At 40.1% G+C, this 21,852-nt stretch overlaps 2 protein-coding genes across 4 annotated transcripts; both read left to right on the top strand.

The window, feature by feature from the left end:
• The first annotated feature begins 31 nt into the window (after positions 1-31).
• On the top strand, positions 32-17,961 carry grm1b (glutamate receptor, metabotropic 1b). Of its 3 annotated transcripts, XM_026309139.1 has the most exons (10): positions 32-806; positions 1,998-2,828; positions 4,040-4,289; positions 7,667-7,902; positions 10,726-10,972; positions 11,999-12,167; positions 12,675-12,801; positions 14,265-15,192; positions 15,306-15,336; positions 15,568-15,638. In XM_026309139.1, the coding sequence occupies exons 2-9, from the start codon at positions 2,114-2,116 to the stop codon at positions 15,325-15,327; spliced, it is 2,694 nt and encodes an 897-aa protein (XP_026164924.1). In that variant the 5' UTR covers positions 32-806; positions 1,998-2,113; the 3' UTR covers positions 15,328-15,336; positions 15,568-15,638. The 3 variants fall into 3 exon arrangements, with proteins under 3 accessions (XP_026164924.1, XP_026164908.1, XP_026164918.1); XM_026309123.1 differs by lacking the exon at positions 15,306-15,336 and having other exon boundaries at positions 15,568-17,961; XM_026309133.1 differs by lacking the exon at positions 15,306-15,336 and having other exon boundaries at positions 15,603-15,852.
• A 246-nt stretch (positions 17,962-18,207) lies between these two features.
• Positions 18,208-20,132, top strand: rab32b (RAB32b, member RAS oncogene family). Its single transcript, XM_026305108.1, has 3 exons — positions 18,208-18,421; positions 19,207-19,484; positions 19,942-20,132. The coding sequence occupies exons 1-3, from the start codon at positions 18,208-18,210 to the stop codon at positions 20,104-20,106; spliced, it is 657 nt and encodes a 218-aa protein (XP_026160893.1). The 3' UTR covers positions 20,107-20,132.
• Positions 20,133-21,852: the final 1,720 nt, after the last annotated feature.

Genomic DNA, 21,852 nt, shown 5'->3' with positions numbered 1-21,852 from the left:
TATTTCATTTAGCCTTTAGGCCAGATGGCAAATTAAAATAACATCGTCACAAAGACTGATAAGAACAGTCACTAAAAACACAACGAAATACGTCTTTTGGGCAAAATAAAACAAACCCAGGCTTTAAATACTGCTACTAACTTGCTCACTGCTTTTTGTTACTGTGAAGATTAGTAACTAAAATTATGTCACATTTGTCTTTTTCCCCTTTGACTTATCTTTCATTATTTTCTTTTTTCTTATTTGTTGCAGTTTTTTAATTACTGTTTTTAAGGCGCAGCTGTAGTACCAAATATGTGCCACACGGTGGCAGCAGAGCACGATCATTTTGGAGTTACAGCTGTGAATTAGAGGTGCATCACATCTGGCAGCGTCACAACGCAGCAGGACTAATTCAAAGAAGTTTGACCGATCTGTGGCCAGTTGTTATGAGGACTATGAACAATATCCCACTTCAGAAATGTTTGGCACTTTTATCATGTCTGCTCAGGCTCCCAGCTGTTTAGAAATCCACACATTTCAACACGCACTTAGACGTTTCCCCAGCAGTCAGCGTGACACTGTCCTCCTGACGCGTACGAACCGTGGTTTCAAATCAGGGGCACTGCAGTGAGTGTGACCCGCTTTCAAGATGCAGTGATGAAGAGGAGAAGAAGGGGGCACCTGAAGACTAGTGCAGACAGGGACAGAGAGAGAGCAGGAGAGGGAGTCAGTCTCACAGTGTTTTCTCGGCAGATGAGCCGGAGTCCAGTCTGGCTGCTTCAGAAGAGACACAGAGCCGCTATGTCCCCAGCTGCCCGGTGCAGGTAGGCTAAGTCTTGTCAGGTACTGATGCGTTGCTTTGCAGACACTGACTTCCTTGTTAAAATGGGAGGGTTTTCTTAAAGCTGCTTGATTTTCCAGTCAGCTCTGTCAATTAAGCTCTTCGGTCTAATTGGGATTCATGTGCATGTTGGTGACGATGTTGAAATCTTTGTCTTCTAAATGCCCCTGGCTGCAGAGCTGGGACTACAGCGATGATTCACACAGTCTGTGCGTGATGTTTGGGGGGGAAAAGTTAAACACACACAGTCGCAGCTTGAAATTGGGAATCAGCTGAGATCCTCGGCTGTAACAGAGGCAGCAGCCCGTGGTGCTGAAGCTCAAAGGCGGGTCTCTATTATAAAGGCAACTTTCTCTTCCCCACATTCAGCGTTAGTGCATTTAAAGCTGAACATTTGTTGTTTGACATATTACAGCAAAGACACTCTCATGCATATATTTGCCCTTTTGCATGTTTTTGAACGTGTGTATTTACTGTGTGTGTGTGTGTGTTTTAATGTGTGAAAAAAGGGAGAACTACCTAAGACCTTTCACAGCTTGGAGAATGATGATGTGATTGAGTGAAGTAAACAGCAGCTATGAATCAAACATGTAGGGCTTGGATTAACAAAGTGGTCAACTGAGCAGGTGATTCATCCCAAATGTGCTCCACTAAAGAACAATCTGTCAGATCCTCCATCTTGTGAGAGACACCGTGTTCTAGTTTTTAGTTGGTTTACTTTATATTGTTTATTGGATTATCTATTTTATTTGTCTCTGTTGCTCTTTTATCACAAAGGTGGGTTTTATCAAATTGCTGTGCTTTTTCAGTGTGAACACGACGCGAAAATAATCAGAACCATAAGTTTTCTCTCATTGCCATTTTATCTAAAAATACAAAAACGAATGAATTATCGAACTTGTTGCTATTTATTTTTATGTAAATCTAATCAATCAACCGATCGATCATTTCATCTCTAGAATACTGGTTTGTACAGTGTAACTAAAGTGCAACAACACATTTTTGCCACAGGACCTTAGAGAAGTTTAATCCAACCCCAAGATATTTAGTTTACCATCATACAAAAATATCACCAGTTCTTCATATCTGAGAAACTGGAACCAGAGAATAAAAATGACTTAAAATCTTACAATGTGTGAAAAACATGAATTAATGCTCATTGTCTCACATCCAGGGTGACACAACTGGAGGAGCTGCAGATGAGTTAATTTCTGTTTTACCCAAAACTGGATTGATGGTCCTCCATCATGGCCCGGTGGACATGATTCTACCTTCAGCACCTGTGGCACAATGTCAAATATGATTTTCTTGACTGCCATAAGCGTTTTGTACTTGCCTGTTTTGCTGTTTGAGGCATTTGAGTTGTCAAAAGACAAGTATGAGAGGTCGGTGGTGCCGACTTCTGCCTCTCGCCTAGTGGCGAGGATGGACGGGGATATTATAATCGGTGCCCTCTTCTCTGTTCACCACCAACCCTCAGCTGAGAAGGTGGCAGAGAGGAAATGTGGGGAAGTCCGCGAGCAGTACGGTATCCAAAGAGTGGAGGCCATGTTCCACACCTTGGATCGGATTAACTCGGACCCAAACCTGTTACCCAACATCACCCTGGGCTGTGAGATCAGGGACTCCTGCTGGCATTCCTCCGTGGCTCTGGAACAGAGCATCGAGTTCATTCGAGACTCGCTCATCTCCATCCGGGACGACAAGGATGGCTCCAGGTGGTGCATTGAGGGGGCACCTTCCAGTCAACCACCACCAACCAAGAAGCCCATTGTGGGGGTCATTGGGCCTGGCTCCAGCTCAGTTGCAATTCAAGTCCAGAACCTTCTGCAGCTGTTCAACATCCCACAGATTGCCTATTCTGCAACCAGTATCGACCTCAGTGACAAGACCTTATTTAAGTACTTCCTCAGGGTTGTGCCCTCAGACACCCTCCAAGCCAGGGCCCTTTTGGACATTGTCAAACGATACAACTGGACCTATGTGTCTGCAGTCCACACAGAGGGTAAGACCTTCATCCTGACTTACTCCATGAAGTTGTGGAGCTCGCAAGAGACAGATTTTTAAAAGTAATGGTCAAAATTAAAGCAGGAAGTGCCCAAATATATGGACATTTTTGTCTAAGATAAATCAAAGTCAGAAAACTGTTTCCTATATTTGCCATAATTCGACTAGTTTTCTTCATTAGATACACCCTTTGTCTTTTAAACCCCCACACCTCAGACTTTGTGGTGTAAAATTTCTCAAGTGCCTCAAGTGCAGAAACCCAGCACAATAACAGCATCAGGATATGCTTCAGAACAGCAGAAGATTTCACAGGCTGACACCTCTTGGTTTACGTCACTCCTGTCTTGGTAAAATGTTTGAGAGAACAGAGGGCAAGCAAGGAATTAAAACAAAAAGGTCCACCTTACAGAGTCTCTAAAGCCTAGCACAACATCGATTTCATCAGTATTGTTGTATTTCTGCTGCCATTGTGTACTTCATCTTGTGTATAGCATTGTGTGGATTGCTGCTCTAACAGCAGGAGGCTGTTCTCTGTTGTCAGATCCATTGACATGACATTAGTGTACACAGAGGGCAGTTTCATACGAAGAAAGAGAAAATAGTGTTCTCCATGACCTACTGTGAGGTCTAGCTTTGTGCCAGACCTTTGCACTATTGTCTGAAAATGTACAGACTAAACGTTTAATTGATTGATCAAGAAAAAAAAGCTCTTATCAGTTAATAATGAAAATAATTTTCGTTCAAAACACGTTGTACAAAAATCCATCAGTTTGAACAGATTATACCAATTACAACTGTCCCCACACAAGGAAGAGTCAAATGTGATATGCACACCTGAAATACCCACAATGCATCTGTTTTTTACTGAGGGAATATGCAACAAATCTGAGAATGAGCTGAAAACCATCGACTCATACGTAACATGTTGGGAGTTTCAGGGCAGAGAGATAAAGCCTGAATGCTAAAGCTTTTTAAAGTGGTTGTTGGGTTTTATCAGGGATGCTGTACAGCAGCTGATTGTCTTTGAACGTCTGAACAACCAGCCTCGAAGTGACAAGCACTCCCCTCACACTCACCTTCTCCCCTTTTGCTCCAGCTGAGTCCATAATAAGAAGTCTGGAGCACTAACAGGCTACTTAGAGATGTGTGTTCAGCAAACCTTTCTCCTCTGAATGAAACTCACCTCATGGCTCCTCATGTCTCTCTCAGGCAACTACGGAGAAAGTGGGATGGAGGTGTTCAAAGAGCTCGCCTCGCAGGAAGGACTCTGCATCGCTCATTCTGACAAGATCTACAGCAACGCCGGAGAGAAGCACTTCGACAGGCTGCTGAGGAAGCTGCGGGAGCGTCTGCCTAAAGCCCGTGTTGTTGTCTGCTTCTGTGAAGGCATGACAGTCCGAGGGCTGCTCATGGCCATGAGACGACTCGGAGTAGCCGGGGAGTTCCTCCTAATTGGCAGGTTTGTTAGAGATTGTTTTCCCACATTAGTTTTTAGCTTTGTTTGTCATGTAACTGGGAATAAAATCGCAGAAGTTCTCAAACGAGACTAATTTGCAAGATGATGAAAAATTATTTCTCTTATTGTTGTTATTCTTTTAAGGTTCTGGAGGATTTTATAATATATGAATTGGATTAATGATCTGGAAAACTGGACACTGTCAAGTTTTTTCCAAATTTATTGATGAGATTTGATGTAGGTGATTATAGCTAAAAAAACAAACTTGAATTTGTAGCTGCAAATACCAGATAATTAAAAAAAAAGAGTCTATTTTCATATTTAATTTTTTGTGTTACATTTATTGATGACGTATGTGGCGATAATGAAGATAACGGTAGCGGAACAGTCTCATCAGGTCTATTTAATAATGGTTTGGGAGTTTTCAATCATATTGTTTACTTGTGTAATTGTACATTATATTTATTACAGTGAGGCAGAGTATTATAGTTCTATAGCACACATCAAACAGTAGCAGTTTAAATAAGACACCACATAAATATGAATAATAATTATTATTATTCAAACATTAAATGAGACGATCAATGAATATTCAGACTAACCAAAAATATGGACATTGAATTCCCTCCTACAACGCTCAGCTTCAATCAGGGTAGATTGTATACTCAAAGTTCACGTAGAACCGAAATATTCTCTTTTTCCTACTGGGAGTCTGGTTCCTCTGAAAGCAGAAGATGCTTTGAGTCGGGGCTCAGTAATGAATAATGTATCCACACAGCAAGCTTTCCCTCTCCCTGTCAGATCACAGGCATGATGGGCTAATATGGGACAGCACCTCCAGCATAAGCTGGGGAATGTGGAGTACTGAGCATCAAAGCTCATATAAGCACTTATACCAGACGCTCCCTTTTTATGGAGTCTCAGCTCACCTCAACTCCTGTTAGGAGTAGTCGCATAAAGGAAATGAGGCTATGATAAAAGATCGCTATGATTAATTTACTGAGAACGGTTCATTAATGTGTGGCTGCTTTAAAGGCGGATGAGAACCCAAATACAGAAATACATAAAGGAAAAAATAGGACGTTTGGAAGCTTAAACTTGCTCTCACCACTTCCACTTGAATTTGCACTGTTGCTAAAGTCTCCCTGGAAGATAAGGAGGGTATGAGTTTGGTGGAGCAGTGTGTGTGTGTGTGTGTGTGCGCGTGTGTGTGTGTGTGTGTGTTTTCTGGGTCAAGGAGACTACTGAAAACGGAAAATGTTTTTTTTGGAGCAATGCAGTAAGTGAACACACACAGGCCTGTGCAGTCAGCCAATCGAAATGCCGGAGGTGTTGGTCATCAGCTATCCATCCATCCCACACCTCCCTAACAACAGAAAACTCATTTAATCAACTCTGAAGTGAAGTCTCCATCACTTTGGAAACGATTAAAGAACATACTCTAACTACTTACTGAACACTTGCAATTATTTGACTCCTTATCTATATTGTTTTATAAGCATGTTCCCCTAAAATGAGTCCTTTATTCAGATTTACGTAAATGTCTTCCAATTATTCCTCAGTGCCCTAACTTCAATGACTCATAAATGTGTGATACCAGGCTTGTGTTATAAATCTGTACAGTATGTGTGTGTGTTGACGTCAGAGCTGTAGGTTTTTGGCACTCAGAGTGGTGGACTGGGGGGAGTGTGATGCTGAGAAGCAGATGGCCAGGTAGTGTTGATACTGTCACACTGGACAGCCATTGTCAGTTTATTCTTGAAGTGCCAGCCAAGCCAAACATGCCTCTGAATTTGGTTTCTTAAAGCCAAATGTGCATTGTAGATGGTGAGTAACTGATATTTTTGTGTAATGTTCAGAATCTTTGAATTCCTTTGTTATAAGTGCAAAGATTAAGGTTTCTCATTATGTCTTCTTGGTGATCTTGATAAGATAGCAGTGCCGAAGATTCAAATGTGGTTAGAGTTGGAGTAAGTCTAATGTCCTCTGGACATCTGTTCCAGCTCTGCAGTGCAGAGAAATGATTCGCTGCATCTCCATATTAAGTTTGCAACAGTCACCAGGCTGAGGCTGAGAGGGTTCGTACAGTGAAAGACAGTCCGAGATGTGTTTTGGTCCCGAACCACTGAGAGATTTATACACAAGCAGCAGTGGCTTTAAGTCAGACATAAGAACTGGTGTGACTTGACTCTTTCTGAACGAGCTGACGTCTGAACTTTTGGGGGGAAACATGAGGGAAAAAAACAAGTAATCTAACGTTTTCAGGCAATGAAAGCATGGATGCATTTCCCCAAGTGCTGCCTGGACTGGAAATATCTGATTCTGTTTAACTTTGTTTCTGGCTTGGTTTTTGGTTTTCAAAGACAGAGAGGTGAGATGAGCCCAAGCATTGGTCTTCCTTTTTTTATTCCAGTACAAGATTTGGTTTGATTTATTCAGTGTGTTATTTCATTCTAAGGAGCTGCATCAAATGTGAAATCATCCTGCTTCTTAAGGCCTCCATTTTCTTCATCCTCCTTCCTTATTTCTCATGCAAGTACAGTATCACCCATCATTAGCAACTCAAATGGAGGGAGGTTGTTTTTTGTATCATTTTAATCTGAGGAGTCAGTGCTCGATGTTTTGTGAGGGGGTTAAATGCTGTTTCAAACAGCCGAGCATGTGAACTATAATAAACAAACTATGACCAGCGCAGACACAAAATCACACTTGAGACTCCTCGTCTGTGCATGAGGGTGGGAGCTTGTTCCTCTTCAGGGCAGATTGTCTGGTACAGTACTAATCTGTGAATTCTCGCTGGACTTGTGATTGTGTGTGTGGATATTTTTTCTTTTTCTTTTTGCAAGTACAGTGAGCACACTACGCCCCTCAGAGGGGATGCTGAAAGGAAAACAAAGTCAGGGAAACAAAAGGGAGAATGTTTCTGCAGGAGTCAGACTGAGCCTGGGTTAGTCTTCAGCTTCAGACATGATACTGTCAAACAGCTGTCAGTGGTTATATCTCACAACTCTTGACATCCACATGGTTATTTTCCTTTTCTTTGTATATTTATCTGGTTTTAAAGCAGGGCCAATGACCTGCATCTTAGTGTGGTCAGAATTTAGCAACAGTAAACTGTGTGGCAGCTATAGAAAATAGAGAAACTCGGAAAAAAGAAATAATTTATTCATGTAGCAGAAAGAACATTTATTCATCAGGTGGTTAGTACTTAGTGAGTCGTTCAAGATCTAGAAATTCCTTCAGAAAACGGTAAGCACTGGAGATGACCTTCTAGGTTTTGCAAAAGGTCATCTGACATTTATTTACAGTGTAAACTTAATGTTAGCACAGATAAGCACAAACAGGCTGTAGTGCTTATTGCAGTGTGTTCCTCTGTGCAGTGATGGCTGGGCAGACCGCATTGAGGTGGTTGAGGGATATGAACAGGAGGCTGTGGGCGGCATCACTGTGAAGCTGCAGTCCGAAGAGGTCTCCTCCTTCAATAACTACTTCCTGAAGCTCAGGCTCAGCACCAACACCCGCAACCCGTGGTTCCCCGAGTTCTGGCAGCACCGGTTTCAGTGCCGCCTTCCTGGACACCTGCAAGAGAACATGAATTATGCACGAAACTGCTCAGGTAGCTAAACAACTTGTAGAGCTATTATGATGTTTGCTGCAGTTTTTCTGGTATACAGTTTTACGCCAGTGTTCACTTCAGTCTGTCTTGTTGAACTGTTCTGACGTGTGCAATGCTCCAAAGACAATGCTGAAAGGCCCCGTAACCTGAAACACACTCTTTAATTATAAATACACTGCCTGAGGGTAGACGTCTCTCTGAGTCAATCCAATAACACATATTTTTTCATATTGTTCATTTCTGTGACACTTGGCTTTACAGAGGATGATGATCTAGGTAAATTGTTAATTTTCCTTTACAACGGAATTAAATAAATGCTTTAGTTTGACTACTTAGTTTATTGAAATAATGCTCAACAAGCATGTTTCCACAAAATATTTTGACGTACTGTGTATACATTTCTTTTTTTGATAGATATATATTTACGTTTTCAATCTTATAAGGTTGAGGAGGTCTTATTACTGCTTTGACAAGCACTCCTTATTATTAAAAACATGTTGAAATTCTAAAGTGCATTGATAAACGTAAATATAAAATTATGCATGCTGCCAAATAATGAGGATTCTTTTACTTTGCAGTTGACAGCTTTCAGCATTCTTCTGTGAATTTGTTTTTGCCATTGCTCCTTCCTTTCTGCACTTGTTTTAATCTTTTTCCTTTGCAGTGTTTGCACATTATTTACAATAACAGAGTCTATTTTTTTTATTATGCATAAACCTCATAACTTTAATTCACTCCTACAAAGCATCATATATTTAACAGCAGTGTTTATTTTTGTCTCATAAGCAGAGATAGAGTTATTGTTTCCTGTCCTGTCACCTTTATTGAATTTGATTTTATCATTTATTACTTTTATGTATTTTGTTGGTGTAGAACTCCAGGACGGTGAGTGAATCTCTTGGAACAGACCCAGAATGCTCCTCACTTTAGAAATATACATAGAGGTTGACTGATATTAAGTTTTAATCCTAGGCGGGGATAATTTAAAAGGCTTCATAATTTTTTCGTTACATTTCCAATTAATCTCAGTTGACCTCTAATATATGAAGCTATTGGGATGTTTTTATTTGTTCTTTTTTGTCACACTGCAGTGAGAGCCCAACAATTGGTTCTTGTCTGTTCTCACTTTGTGCTCTCACACCGTTTCTGGCCTTAAGACAGTCGTTTAAAACAGCCCAATAACATGTGAGTGAGATGGTAACTGGCTGATCTGGCTTAAGTTGCATGTAGCCACAGATTTAAATAAAGCCACGTTGCATTAGAAAAACATATACCTCTGGGTCCGAAGTCCAGTTGCCATGCAGTTGACTAACCTCGACGTGCAGCAGTAGGCCCTCTGCTTGCATGCTGACATCATGACATCATTGCATCATGACTGAAGCTCACTCAGCTCAGTGAGCGAGGCGAGCGTCAACGCCAAGGACCTGTTAAACTAGGTCATCACCAGCAGTTCCCATCAGACACTCACCCAGCTGCTATCCCACTGAATTTACTGTTTATGTGTTTGTTTGCACAGGCAGTCAGTTTGCCAGCTGTTTCTTTTAACGGTCATTACTTAACTTAACACAAGTGGCAAGAAACACAGCAGCAATGGAAGATGCTCATAAAGACTGACAGCCTCATGTATCACCAGGTGCAACAACAGGCAATTTTTCTTTTTTTAACTGGGATGCACACAGAGCATACATACTGTCTGTCACTGCTGAACAGTCTCACATTTGTAATTGTTGTATGTAAAATAAAGCACTGTGAGATGATGAACAGAATAAAATATTAGTTTTCCACAAAGGTAAGATATTTGCCTTTGACCCATCTGGCAGTTCATTAAAACAAAAAAACACACATAAGCACAGCACATATAAACACATATGGGGTCTTTATGCAGCAAGCAATAAGATACAATACACAAAATATCATTAGAAAAGATGATATTTCCCAGATGATCTTTATCCTGAGAACAAAGCAAAAGAAAATTCGAAATCCTTTAATAATGTGAGACAATCTGACTGCTTTACAGCAAGTAGAGTGACAGGTTTAACTGTAAATATAATAAAGGTCTTCTTTTTAAAAATAAATAAAAAATTATAGTTAGAAAGTCTGCAAAAAAATGTTTTGTTCCAAGAAAAGGTGGTTAAAAAAAATCATCATCTCTAACTCCAGGATCTGCCAAGCTGTTTTACATAAATGGATCAAATGCATGGTTAGCTCTTTGTAGTAACACTAAGCTGACATTGATTTTTATCACAGAGCAACTAAATAACATGCTTTCTCTGCTTCTAGCTTGCATTACACTGAACTGATAGGGTGTGTTTTCACATCACACACTATTTGTATCCTGATATTAATATTTTTGTGTCATTCACTCATCGTGTTTGTCTGAGGAAAGACACTACAGACAGATGACAACTGAGCTGAGTGCATGAGAACAGTTGCTTATTTCCCTGCTCGTGGAGACAGTGTCAGTGGCGTTGTGTTTTAGGCTGACTCTAATTGAATCCTGACTCATGAATGGAGAAATGGATTGTCTTGCCATGGTCGCATTGTTTCTTTGAAGCCATTTTCTGAGGCTTCTTGTTCTTTTAAAGTCATCTCCCACAGAGCCAAAGAGGCGTGTAGTCTGCTGCCAGTATTCAGAGATCTGTAAGCACCCTATCACTCCTTTGTAATATATTATGCTAGACACACCTGTACAGTACATCTGAAATTTAGAAAAGATTAATGCACATACTTTGCTACTGCTTGCAGCAAGCACTTCCTGTAAGGCTTTTCCTTTCTAAAACAGTCCTGGAGATAAATGCTGACTATTCTCTCATGTGTGGGCAGGTTATGAAAGTCTGGAGGACAACTATGTTCAAGACAGCAAGATGGGCTTCGTCATCAACGCCATCTATGCCATGGCCCACGGGCTGCATGACATGCACACTCACCTCTGCCCCAGCCATGTGGGGCTCTGTGATGCCATGAAGCCTGTTGATGGGAGCCACTTACTGGACTTTCTACTTAAGACGTCCTTCACGGGCGTTTCTGGAGAAGACATATGGTTTGATGAAAATGGAGACTCACCGGGGAGGTACAGTAGACGTCTCTTATGATTTTATTTAGCATATTTCATTTAATATTTGTTTTTGTGGAAGAGCAGACTAGCACCCATCTGTGGGGTTGGGCAGTGAAAAACTTTCAGATTGATGTAAAGGTGAAAAGTGTGTGATTTGTTCTGATTAAGAATCACCTCTTTCAGTCAGTAAACCTGTTAATACATTTCAGGTCCCACATTTATTTTATATTTATTGATTTACTAATGACTTGATGCTGATCTGCATCATACTATGTGTGTAAAGTGTATTTTAATGTAACTTCAATGTCAACAATGTCCACTGTGATCTTGTTTGTTGGTGGAATGAGACATAACAACTGATACGTCAGTGTGTATATTAATTCCACAGGTGATTGCAGGGAAAATTAGGACTACCTCTACAAACATTTTCATTATTAATGTCTGACTATATTTATTTGTTTAATTACAGGGTCTCAGAGGTTTGAATTGAATAAGTAGTTTCAGGGAACACTTGGATGTGCAAAGCAATGTCTGAGGAAAGTGATTATCTGGCCTCTTATGTGCTGCATACACTAAGAATTACCTACAATAATCCTGCTAATATGACTGAATTCATTTTTATCATATTATTTATTGTATTTTATTTTATATTTATTTATTATCATAAGGGTATTATGGCTTTAAAGAGTAATTTTAAAAGAAAAAGTCAGTTGTATTTAAAAGCTTCCATATTCATCGTTTCAGTGACTTGTTTCTTTGTGTAGTTTGGGCTGGAGTGTCTTAAAATTCCAGTGGACAGTTTGTATTACAAGAGAAAGTAAGTAAGATGAAAGCCAGAAATCTGAGCAGCTGGCAGAGGAATCCCTGAGTCATTGGCATTGATTAGGAACCTGTCAGGCCTCTGTTGATAAATTATACTTTTTCTTCGTTCTAAGTGGCAGTAAAACCCTTATTATTTCCCCTTTAAGAACTGAGTCAGCCGTGGTGGGTCCTTTTAAATGTGTGTCTTCCTATAACTCATGACTTTGAATCCACCATCAGGTATGAGATTATGAACTTCCAGCGTGTGGTGCCTGGTGTTTATGACTACATCAACATTGGCTCCTGGCACGAGGGCATACTCAGTCTTGATGATGAGATGATCCAGATGAACCGCAGTGACATGGTTCGTTCTGTCTGCAGTGAGCCCTGCTCCAAAGGAGAGATCAAGGTGAAGGACATGGCCTTTACATGTTGTGACTATAGCTTAAGACCATGTTTGGGGTTGCCAGGTTGTGAAAAATTCTTTTGAGTATTGTTTAGAATTTTTATTTGTAATAATGTTGTTTTAAATGTTGGAAGTTGATTAAAAAGTTCTCATGGATTTATAATAATCAATCAGGTCTTAAGTTATAAATATTAAATCATTAAGTCTGTATTTGTAAGTAGTGGTAAGATAGTAACTCATTAATTTTGGTCCCAAATATTTAGACCTCTTTCCTTAGAATATGTTTTGACAGTCTGTAGCTACAACAGTAAAAGAAAAAGACCATTAAAAAACAATGGCAATTAGTAAGAACTAATGTCACCTTGTATTGTTGGTTTTCTGTCCTAACATCAAATATTAAATTGTTTACAGGGATAAAAGGTTTTTATTTGACCTAAAAATCAACTCAGGGTACAGATAGCTGCCTACAGGGGAGGATTATTCAATTTTTCTGTGTGTTTTGTCAAACAGGTGATCAGGAAGGGAGAAGTAAGCTGCTGCTGGATTTGCACAGCCTGCAAAGACAATGAGTACGTCCAGGATGAGTTCACATGTAAGGCGTGTGAGCTGGGCTGGTGGCCTGACAAAGAGCTGGAAGGTAATTCTGATCTTCTTGGGCGCCCCCTTACTGGCTTTCTGTTTGAGGACTAGTTTTAAATTTGCTTTCATGTTTAATATTAGGCTACATCAAGAACGGTTCTGTCTGAAAGTAACTAAACCTGCCTACCAGCACCTCTAACATTCGATAAAGTGCATTTTTAATCTGTACTATGATCCAGGTTTACATTTTGAATTTCAGGGGAAATTTCAGGCGCTCACTGCTGAAAAATAGTTTGAAAAATATAACACACTAATTTGTAGACTTGAGGTGCTGGTAGGCAGATTTAGTGACCTTTGGATGGAGCCAGGTTAGCTGTATCCCCTTGTCTCCAGTCTTTATGCTGTAGCTTCACAATTTTATTTTGAAGCGTTATCAATCTTCTCATTTAACTCTCCGCCAGAAAGAAAATAAACATGTTTCCCAAAAGTGTCTAACAGCTTAAAACACCAAAATGTAATTTCTCTGCAAAACTCACCAGAGCCAAAACCCCTGATTTGATTAGAAATGAACATTTTGCTGTTCTGCAATTCTAACATTTAAATTTAGATGAATTGAGGTTATTCAGTGGCCACAGGCTGAGTTCCTGTTGCATGACTGATGCTTCCAGAGAGAAGAGGAGGTTCTTTGGTCTTATTAGATCCTTTGTAGAAAGTTAAGTTCCTCCAAGCTTCCACCCCACCTCCCACCACCTGTACTCAGTACAGTTTGTCCTGCTAAGATTTTTTGCGGCACTATCTCATAAACCTGTACTGTCCTATTTTCATTGCTTTCCCATGACACCTAAGAGCCATTCATCATCTTCACCATTTCATCCGACAGCAGCCCTACTTCACTCACCACTCTTCTGGCCCACTTTCAAAGGCCTTCTGCACTGTTCAAAGACAAGATACTTTACTAAAAACATCGTCCTGCTTAATGCTGTTGCTTTTTTTTTAACCAAAAGACCTTTAGTGCACAGAAAAACGAGGAAATGTGGAGCACAGAGATGACAAAAAAATTTTTTTATTCTTGGGCATTTTTTTATTCTTAACCTTCCTGCTGTTTAACAATGAATAACACTGACATAAATAAGATATTTAAATAGAGCTCTCAATATAAAGCAGAGATGCGATTTTATTTGGATTCATAAAATACTAATTTACTTTGTCCTGCTGTATTGGCCCAGTCCTCCTCTGGCTGCAGCCCAGCCTGGCCAAGGCTGAGTAGAAAGAGGTTTATTTATAGTTGAGCTAAAAACCTACTTTGAGACTTAATGTATTTTCTCAGGCTAAAATGTATTTGATTACATTTGAATGTGTCTATACTGTGAAATCTTAAAAATCTGAAACTTTACATACAAACAGTTTTTATTTAAGCCGCTTTTTTTAAGATCTCTGGGAAGCTGAACACCAAGCTGATGCTAAGATTATGATTTTGAGTTGCTTTCACTATATTAGTCTCATGTTTTTCCCATTTTTCAGGCTGTGAGCCACTCCCCTTACACTACCTGGAGTGGAGCAATCCAGAGTCCATAATCCAGGTGGTCTTCTCCTGCCTGGGCATCCTGGTTACGTCTTTTGTAGCCTTTGTCTTTGTCTTATACCGCGACACACCAGTGGTCAAATCCTCCAGTCGGGAGCTCTGCTACATCATCCTGGCAGGGATCTTCCTGGGGTATCTGTGTCCTTTCACCCTCATTGCCCGTCCCACTGTGACCTCCTGCTACCTCCAGAGACTTCTTGTTGGACTCTCAGCTGCCATGTGCTACTCGGCTCTGGTAACCAAAACCAACCGCATTGCACGCATCCTGGCAGGCAGCAAGAAGAAGATCTGTACCAGGAAACCCAGGTTCATGAGTGCTTGGGCTCAGGTGGTTATCGCCTCCATCCTGATAAGTGTCCAGCTCACCCTGGAGGTGACCCTCATCATCATGGAGCCTCCTGAACCCATCAAATCTTACCCCAGTATCAGAGAAGTCTTCCTGATCTGCAACACCAGCAATCTTGGTGTTGTGGCCCCATTGGGTTACAATGGCTTGCTTATCATGAGCTGCACCTACTACGCCTTCAAGACCCGCAACGTCCCCGCAAACTTCAACGAAGCCAAGTACATTGCCTTCACCATGTATACCACGTGTATAATCTGGCTGGCGTTTGTGCCGATCTACTTTGGTAGCAACTACAAGATCATCACTACGTCCTTCTCTGTGAGCCTCAGTGTGACTGTAGCTTTGGGATGTATGTTCACGCCAAAGATGTACATCATCATTGCCAAACCAGAGCGAAATGTGCGCAGTGCGTTCACCACCTCTGACGCTGTGCGCATGCATGTCGGCGATGGCAAAATCGTCTGCCGTAGCAACAGTCTGCTCAACATGTTCAAGAGGAAGAAAAACACTGGAAATGGCAGGTAGGTTCATTAATTGAGTCTGAGTCCTGCTCCTGAGGCACCTCAGGGATGCTGGTTTTACTGTAATTCCCTCTCAAAGGGAGCCTGATGTCTTACTGTATTCACTTTTATAGGATCACCTGTTGTAAAGTGTGACGGATATAGGTCAGTACTCAATTCACACAGCTGTTTTAACCTTTGATCTGTTTGTAAAATTAAAACAAGCATCTCTGTGTGCTAAGGGATTACAAGTGGGATCACAAATGCAGACATGCAGGTTAAAAACATCAGGATTAAATTTCACATTTACATTTTTTACATGAACCAGAAATGCTGTTGTTGCCTCCATTTTTCTGGGTTCCTGTGAAGTAACAGCCGTCTTTATTTTGTTCATAGTTCTAATGGAAAGTCTGTGTCATGGTCTGAACCAGGTGCAAGACATCCTCCAAAAGGGGATCACATGTGGCACAGACTGTCAGTGCATGTGAAGAGACAGGAAGCAGGTTCCAATCAGATGGCTGTCATCAAACCCTTAACTAATACCTACCAAAACACAGCACTGGAATTCTCAGACCTCAGCACTAAGACTTTGTACAATGTGGCTGAGGAGGACGAGAGTGACCCTGTCGGATACAACCCCCCAGCTTCTCCCCCCATGATGGCCCTCGGGCAAATACCTGCCTGTGGGTTGATAAAAGAAGTGGGCGAGGAGGTGGAGCTCTATACCACAAAGCATCTGCAGGAAAATAGTATTCTCCCCCAACATGTCATCATGGACCACCTACAAGAGGAGGTGGGGGTGGGCAAATTCAGCAATGACATCCCTGAGCTCACTGATATGATTAGCATCCCTGAGGCCATGAGCGGCGGCATGCCTGTGTACCACCAGGCCCACCTCATCCAGCAGGACCCGGTCCTGCCTATGCACCTCGACCCGTTCGATGAGGAGCCTGCCTCCCCTTTAGAGGAGGAGGAGGAGGAGATGGAGAATGAGCAGTTTGGCCTTCTCCATGGCTACATGTACAACAATGCTCAGATTCATGATGAGGACGACATGGTTGAGGTCAAATTAGCCATGGAGGCCTCTCTGGCTCTGATGCCTCCCTCCCCTTTCCGAGATTGTGCTGTTCCTCCAGTGAGCCCCTTTCCCAACTCACCAGTGTCCGAGTCAATTTTGTGTACTCCTCCAAATGTGACCTATGCCTCTGTCATCCTCAAAGACTACAAGCAAAGCTCCTCAACTCTGTGAGGGCACAAACTAAATAATGCCAGTTGTATATTTCTACGTTTATACTGACTTGTGCTGTACATGATGATATACTGTTTAAGAAAAAGTCATTCTCTGATCGGACAAGTCATTTTTCACTCTATAACCTAATAGCTTTTACATAAGGGCGAACAAGAAGGCAGCACTCCACAATAGAGAAACATTTCCCTAGCAAACATATTTCTATGCTAACATAAGCTTATAGGATTAAAATAGACTTTGTTGTTATCAAACAAAAACTAAGATGGCACATGTATGTACATTTATGAATTAATGTCATACAAGTAGATTTTTGGATCAATTTAAGTAATATAAGCAGCTTGAAGGTGAATTTAGTTAGAGATGAGATAAAGTTCATTCAAGAAGGGAAATCAGTTAGGTTGTATGTAATGCAAAGAGAAAAAAAATGAATTTGACATTTTAGTAAATGCATTTTGTGTTACACATTGTGTGTTTTTGCTTTTTGAGAGAACAAAGTAGTGGAGAGGGGAAATACACTTTTTGCAGGGAGTGTAGATCAGATGATTAAGACTCCCATAGCTGTACCTTTAGATATCAGATGGAAAACCCTCAACTCAGCTTAGCATCAAACCTAAAAACAGGCAGGAACACCCAGCCTATCTCTTTGACTTCTTTGAGTCTCAGCTGAGAAATACTCTGGCAGGTTACTACTGGTTAAAACACAGTACACTATGGTCTTTGTACAAAACAAACACGATATTACGGGTTAATTATTGAACTTTACAGGTGCTGGCAGGCAGATGTTCTAACCTTCAGACAGAGCAGGCTTGCTGTTTCCCTGTGTTTCTAGTCTTTATGCTAAGCTAACTGTAGCTTTATATTTAGCTTCATACATAAGACTGATATGTTATCATCCAAAAGGCAATAGTGCGTACTTCCCAAAACAAATCAAGTAAGACTAGAGGGCAGACTACAAATGTTTTCTTTTGAAGGAATTAAAAATTGATAAATAAACGTGATTTCTCTTTGAAAACACAAACATACAAAAAAAGATTTATGGATTTTTGATTGATACAGTTGTGCTATGCAGGTGCACTGTATCATGAATGTAGCAGAGGACGTTCAAGTGCCACATTTTCATTAAGATTTTTTTCTTTTATACATTTATCTCATTGTTATGGTACTGAAAAGCAAGTTAAACTAGTTTAAATTTTCTATCTTTTATAATTAGAGAACTTATTTCATAGCTGTATAAATTTATGTATAAGATAAATGACATACATATGTTTTGTGAGAGTTTGAACTGTGTGTCATATTTTGGTATTCAGGTGATATCTATATGCATTAGAATATTAGAAAGACGTCTGTGTACGCTTATGTTATGTGATTTATTGTGTATACCAAAAAATGTCCTAAATATTATGAACAGCCTATCCAAACCCTATAATGTGATAAAGTGCTACTGTTACTGTTAGTAATATTCTGAATAAGCTACATGCAGCTTGATATATACACTGTTTAAATTATTTCTGCCAAAACAAATATTTATTGTAGAACATTTGAAGGACACTTAAGTGGAGTAAATTAAATATTTTTTATGTCTTTGCCTCCTGTTTTTCCTGGTGAGCTGTTGGGTGGCTGTGTGTTCTTGAACTGCTTACTTCGACAACAGTTTTAAACCAAAGGTCAAAGATTTATGGCTTCGGTTGGAAGAAAAACAGGAAGAGACAGCTAAACATCATTCATTCGTTCATTTCCAGCATGTTTGCTGTGAAACTTGTTGGTGTTGTTTACTTGTTGACCACGGCATGGCAAGACGTTCAGTGAGCGTATGTACAGACAAACTGTTCAAAGTCTTAGTCATTGGCGACTTAGGTGTTGGGAAAACCAGCATTATTTTGCGTTATGTTAATAAGCTTTTTGATGACACATACAAAGCATCTATTGGAGTTGACTTTGCTCTAAAAACAATTGAATGGAATACCAGAACAGTGGTGAGGCTGCAGTTCTGGGACATAGCAGGTGAGTGTCAAGATTATATCAAAATGCATGTGCTTTAACTTTCAAAAATGATATGGCTATAAAAATGTGCAGTTTCTCTGAAAACAGTATATTTTAACTAAGGTTAAAAAGATTAATACATTTATACATTTGATTTATACATTTAAACAGTATGAATTCTAAAGAAAATAATAACATTTGAAAACTAATTGTTTAAAATTAACAAGAAATCGGAAAACTCATTTTGTTCTTAGATTTTCCATAGGAGCTAAAACAGAGTAATTATCCTACAAAGACAAAAGGAACTGCAACATGCATTTGTTAGTGTTAACCAGTCTGACCACTTTAAATCCTTTTTCTCTATTTTATTGCTTATCAAGTTACTGGTTTCTGCCTAGTTAAAATGAAATATAACTATTGAATACTATTGTATAACTATTGTATTATTTGGAGTGGTTTTATGCCCAGAGCAAGCACACACCTTAGCTTATTTACTTTCTCAAGTCTAATTTTAATCCTTAACCGTGTCCATGGAAACACTATTTTATCTTAGAAAATCACTGTTTTACTTTCTCACTTGTTACATAATGTTAAGGCAACAGCAAGGTTTAATGTGATGCTTCTAATCACATACAACAAATATTACTTCCTCTGTATGTGGGCCAAATCCATAAACTCTAAGCCTTTTGCCAAAAAATGACAACCTTTCTGTGCTAAATTATTATTTTTTTACTCTTGCATTAAGATTTGAGCACAAGCTGTGGGGAAGCATAAATTACACAGATTTATTTTATGTCCCCCCCAAGGCCAAGAGAGGATTAAGAACATGTCCAGAGCGTACTACAAAGGGGCGATGGGAGCAGTAGTGGTCTTTGATGTTACACACAGCCCCACGTTGGAGGCTGCCTCGGAGTGGAAGCGGGACCTAGATAGTAAAGTCTGTCTTGACAGTGGACACCCGATCCCTGCTGTTCTGCTGGCCAATAAATGTGACATGAAAGGATGGGATGGAGGTTTTGTGTCCTCTCTCGACAGATTCTGTAAAGACAATGGCTTCCTGGGCTGGTTTGAGACCTCTGCAAAGGTTTGTGTTGTATTACAGTTATTATGGTATAAGAAAATGTGTCAGTTAGAGATATGCACACATTTCTCAAAGGCATTTTAACTGAGTTAAGCCTGAATAAGAGGAGCCAAATATCCCTTTTTTCATTGTAACAGAAAAGTAGTTTTCAGTATGCATGTTGATGTTTGGCTAGTTTTAAACTGGAAGCTGGTCAGCATGAGGTTTAGTTTAAACATAAACTTCATATTCTTTAGTTTTTTAGGTTTAATTCACCAAATAAATTAACATTGTTTCTATTGTCTTACTTCAATGTTTTGCATTTGACAGCTCCATGCTGATTTAGTAAAGCCACCAGTGGATCTTGTGGTTCTCTAAGAGCACAGCTATTCTGAAACTCATGAATGCAGCCAAAGTTCATACACTGAACTCAACAGACACACATCATGTTCTAAAGCATATTCCTCCTCACCATTTACAGGACAATATAAATATTGATGAGGCTAGTGCCTTCCTTGTCAAACAAATGATGCTGTGCGACATCGGCCTGTCCAATGATGAGCACCACAGGGATGGGATCAAAGTGAGCCATACTCCCAGGGAGACTCAGAGCCAGTCACTGTGCTGCTGGAGACCAAGGCTATGAGACAAAGAGCCAAAGGCTGCTGCTGATTAAACCCCATAACAAGACCTGGTTTTTATACTAACTCATGGATCCACAGAGTCGCATAGCAGCTTTCTACAAACAGTGAGCCTGTGTTACATATAATCACTATATTTATATTTCTGCCTCACTAGTTTTCTCAATACAGTGTTGATTATTTGTGCTGCCTCATAAACACGTCTGTGGTGACGACTGAGCTCATTTCTCTGATAATCCACTGATACAGATCGAGACTAATAAACAGATCAGCATGACACATATCTCACTGAGAGGAGTCTGTGACACTCCCTGTGCAACCAAGACGTGCTGGTGATTGACCTACTAATGAGAGGCCAGGAACTGTGAAACACTCACAATTACCATTTTATCAAACCAAGAAACAAGAGAGAAAAACGGTCTTGTTTTCATTTTTGTATTTTACGCTGTCAGATATTTCTCATTAAATTGTAGCTTTTTCAATCCCAGCTCAAAGTGTGACTTGTGTGTAATGCAACCCCTGCATATAATTATCTAGTAATCACATCACATTGAGATGAGCTAAGACTCAGGCGTAAGCATAGCAGGCTCGCTTGATATGGCCAGTGGCAGAGAAGAGCTATCAGCATGACCTGATTTTTGTGGAGGGAGGAAATATGTGAAAATGTACCACACTGCTACATCCCCAGAGGAGCATGTCACTGAGTGTGCTAAACTGGGGGAAGCAAAGCATTTATACTGTATCGAGTCAGTGCTGGAGAGACATTACAAAAGATATAATATTCTGATTACTATTTGACTATAATTATTAGCTGTGGTATTGTGGTCAGTTACCAAATTGTATTTGATGTTTCACACTTGTTGTTTATGTTTACAGGATTCATTTATCCATACTGTTTGTGAGATTTACCCAGGTCCATATACTTAACCACAAAGTGTAGCGATCCAGTGAATTGTCTTGTAATGTTTGGTGAGAGTAAAACCTTGTTCTTTATGTTCACACACACATGTTGTGTATTACTTGGGTTATTTTTGCACACCTATCTGTTCTTTGCTGTCCTGTAGTTTTACTTTTTGGTGTCCTTGCTGTGCATCTGGGGAACTGTTCTACATCTTGCCGCCAGGTACCTTTACACAGTAGCTTTTGTCTGAATTCAGCCTCTGTCCAGGAAAATTGTGTACTGTAAATGTGCCTTGGAGCAGTCCATACTGCTTTGTACACCAGCATTTATACACTTTGCTGATCAAGTGCATTACAACATAAAAGCCAGCAATTGTGCCTGAGGGTACGTGAGGGAAGAAGTAACACAAAACTGCTAATTATGGATTATGTCCCAGATACCAGAGACCTAATTTGAGGAGTCAAACAGGGATGTTGGCCCCAATACTTTTTCACACTGGACACAAAAGCTCAGCCTCTTAACTTGTTGTTTATAAATATGACAGTCTGAAAGGGAGTTGCATTCATGCAACAGATCCCATTACTTGTGCATTATTGATATTGCCCTATTTTAGCTGTCCTTTTCTCTGTCAGCATTGTTCCTATATTTATGATTGCATGAAAATTTTAATTTAGTCAAACTTGTGACTCGGTTGCAAAAGTGTAAAGCAGCATACATTTTCCTTCTATGCCTCCTTCAGTCTCATATTGTGTCTTGAGTGACCCATTTTATAACGGTCTGTGTTAATCTTTTATTCACTGTCTGGAGAAAGCAGATACAAACTACTGACTGGTATCTGCACATACAAACC

Source organism: Mastacembelus armatus, chromosome 22, assembly GCF_900324485.2.
Source record: "Mastacembelus armatus chromosome 22, fMasArm1.2, whole genome shotgun sequence".
Taxonomy (NCBI): domain Eukaryota; kingdom Metazoa; phylum Chordata; class Actinopteri; order Synbranchiformes; family Mastacembelidae; genus Mastacembelus; species Mastacembelus armatus.
The sequence above is the reverse complement of the archived record's forward strand: the minus strand, read 5'-3'. Positions and strand labels throughout refer to the sequence as shown.

What these genes read in the sequence shown, in the direction of transcription:
- grm1b (XM_026309123.1), top strand. Translation starts at nt 2,114, where the DNA reads ATGTCAAATATGATTTTCTTGACTGCCATAAGCGTTTTGTACTTGCCT. An exon ending in GCTCCAAAGGAGAGATCAAG is followed by an intron (nt 12,168 to 12,674) that starts GTGAAGGACATG and finishes TTTGTCAAACAG; the next exon opens with GTGATCAGGAAGGGAGAAGT. An exon ending in AAAAACACTGGAAATGGCAG is followed by an intron (nt 15,193 to 15,567) that starts GTAGGTTCATTA and finishes TTTTGTTCATAG; the next exon opens with TTCTAATGGAAAGTCTGTGT.
- rab32b (XM_026305108.1), top strand. Translation starts at nt 18,208, where the DNA reads ATGGCAAGACGTTCAGTGAGCGTATGTACAGACAAACTGTTCAAAGTC. An exon ending in GCAGTTCTGGGACATAGCAG is followed by an intron (nt 18,422 to 19,206) that starts GTGAGTGTCAAG and finishes GTCCCCCCCAAG; the next exon opens with GCCAAGAGAGGATTAAGAAC. An exon ending in GGTTTGAGACCTCTGCAAAG is followed by an intron (nt 19,485 to 19,941) that starts GTTTGTGTTGTA and finishes CACCATTTACAG; the next exon opens with GACAATATAAATATTGATGA.